Here is a 2,528-nt window from a genome sequence, read left to right on the forward strand (position 1 = left end):
ATGCTTTATTTCATATTACTTTAGCTCTCTCACTCTCATTAATAAAATCTCTGTATCTGTAAACTTACAAACTTCAATTTGACATTGTCTTGACATTTGACAAAACTCTTTCAATTCTGTAAATACTGATCTTCCATCTTTTTATATATATATAAATATCAGATAAATTATGAGTAAAGTCAACAAATGCATATGTTTTAAAAAAATCAACATACAGTGAGATGGTTTGATAGGCTTCATATTGTGGATGCCTTCAGCATTTGAATTTGAAACTCTGTAATAAACTGATTAAAGATTAAGAGTATAGTATTTTATTATCACTGTCTCTGTGTTTTACTATTATTTAAAGCAGGACATTCATTTCCAGTGTCAATAAATGCTTAAGTCAAGTGTTCAAAAACCTGTCATAAATTAATGTTACTTATATACCTCATTATATTCTGCATATCATTTAAAAATACTGTTTAGCCCTAATTATAGTTAGTCAAATTTACATTAGTAGGTTACGTGCTAAAACCTTCTGCAGCGGCCAGAGCAAAAGCAGGCTTGTGTATGAGGCATAAAAACTAAAAAACAGAAACAAAATCTTTTCAAAATAATGGCTAAAGTGAAAAAGAAAGTCTGAAGGTCGTTTGGTAACTAAATGCTAGAGATGAAAAGAAGAGCGGTACACAAACAATTACATACTAAAAACTGAAACATACTTAAAATTTAAGTTTTTATTGCGCTGCAATTTAAATGTTATTTATTTATAATTCATGGTTACACATTAACCCTTAATTCAGAACTATACTTGGTACAGCACTTTGGTCAGTCTTGTGGATGTTTTTAAATGCGCTAGGCCCTAAATAAAAGTACTTGAACTTGAATAAACTAAAAACACATCAATAAAACGCAGGGACAATTTAACGATTTAGGGTTTATTAAGCCGGTATTAAACAAAGGTTGTGGATGAAGTGGATCAATTTCACTCGAATATGTGCTTCAATAAATTTGTTTGGTATTAAAAACAATAATTTCCTAGTCTAGAGTCTCTAGACCGTGCTTGCGCCATGAAGGCTTCTGTCCACTAGATGGCGCCACACGCTTTTTTTTTTTTTTTTTTTTTTTATTACAGGTAGCATTCATATCAATAAATTTAAAGAACATTGATTCACATATTAACCACACGCTTGTTTTTTTACCCTGGACTCGTCAGCAGCAGCTGTCATCATTCACGTGCTCCTGCCAAAATCACATTTCATCAGTTTATGAGTGCATTGCAGAGATGACTGCAAATTTCTTCATTCAGTAATGTAAATCTTCCAAACATTTATAAAAAAAGTTTTGCCATTGTGCAGAGAGTCGATCTCTGAAATAATCTGGCACAATCCGAAATTAATTCACATCACTCTGCAATTATAATTTACACTTTGTATATATTTTTACAGTAAAATCTGCCCACCGTGTTTTGATTCCTTAATTAGCCTACAGTTAGCCATTTATATCAAACCCCATGTTATACATTAGATTATTATTATATATTTATGCCTGTTTCACATAACGATCTCACAATATTTCGCAGTCATTGAAATCTCAACATTATTTGAAATATTTATGAATTATTTATATATGTAAACAACACTTTCCAACACCCAAATGGAAACATTGGATACCACGAGAAATAAAAACTAGCTCTTATTGTTCTGGACAGGCTCGCCATCTGTCCAGCGAGTGAATTATCATCACTTATCGATTTTTTCCCGATCCGCGTTCTACGGCGTGCGCGCTCCCGCCAGTGCAGCTGTCACCGGGGCCGTGAGGCGCGTGGCCGAGCTCTGCGTCTGTCTCTCTGAGAGTGACTGTGACTGACTGTGTATTTGAACATGATGCTTATGCGGTTCTGAGCCATTTTCAGGAAACGAGCGTGCAAAGTCACCGCTTTTTAGGCGCTCTTCTCATATCAGGAAGAACTGAGAGAGGGGCAGTACTCGAAGCCTCCAGAGACACACACATACACATACACACACCCACCCCCCACGCAAACACACGCGCACGTTCATTCGCGCAGAAACCGAGGAGCGACACACACGGACTTTGTGCTGCTGCTGCTGTGCTTTGGAGTACCAACACGCATCCGAACGCACGAATCGTGGATTATTACGGGAAGAACGCGCGGAAACCATGAGCTGGGGAACCGAGCTATGGGTGAGTTCACACCGCGCCACGGGGGTCCGGTATCTCGGCCAAGGGCTCTGATAACGGGTTCACGGACACCAGTGTATATGTGCACTGGAACTGCATCTGTATACATCTTAAATTGAGCGTGCGCGTGTATATAGTAAACACAAAGAGAGTGCGCGTATGTATAATACATATATAACGCTCAGCAACTCAGTATATTTTGTGCAGTATATTTGCATTATATATATATATATATATATATATATATAATGTATGTATGTATGTATGCATGTATATATGTATGTATGTATGTATGTATGTATGTATGTGTGTGTTCATTGACAACCCCAATACATACCAATATA

At 36.6% G+C, this 2,528-nt stretch overlaps 1 protein-coding gene across 3 annotated transcripts in view; it reads left to right on the plus strand.

The window, feature by feature from the left end:
• Nucleotides 1-1,825: 1,825 nt before the first annotated feature.
• fnbp1b (formin binding protein 1b) overlaps nt 1,826-2,528 on the plus strand; it is an 81,255-nt gene continuing 80,552 nt past the window's right edge. For all 3 annotated transcript variants that reach the window (XM_081391794.1, XM_081391786.1, XM_081391788.1), the window contains exon 1: nt 1,826-2,187. In XM_081391794.1, coding sequence (XP_081247920.1) covers nt 2,164-2,187 — 24 coding nt within the window. In that variant the 5' untranslated portion in view covers nt 1,826-2,163. The remainder of the gene's footprint in view (nt 2,188-2,528) is intronic.

Source organism: Scardinius erythrophthalmus, assembly GCF_964197995.2.
Source record: "Scardinius erythrophthalmus genome assembly, chromosome: 17".
Lineage (NCBI taxonomy): Eukaryota > Metazoa > Chordata > Actinopteri > Cypriniformes > Leuciscidae > Scardinius > Scardinius erythrophthalmus.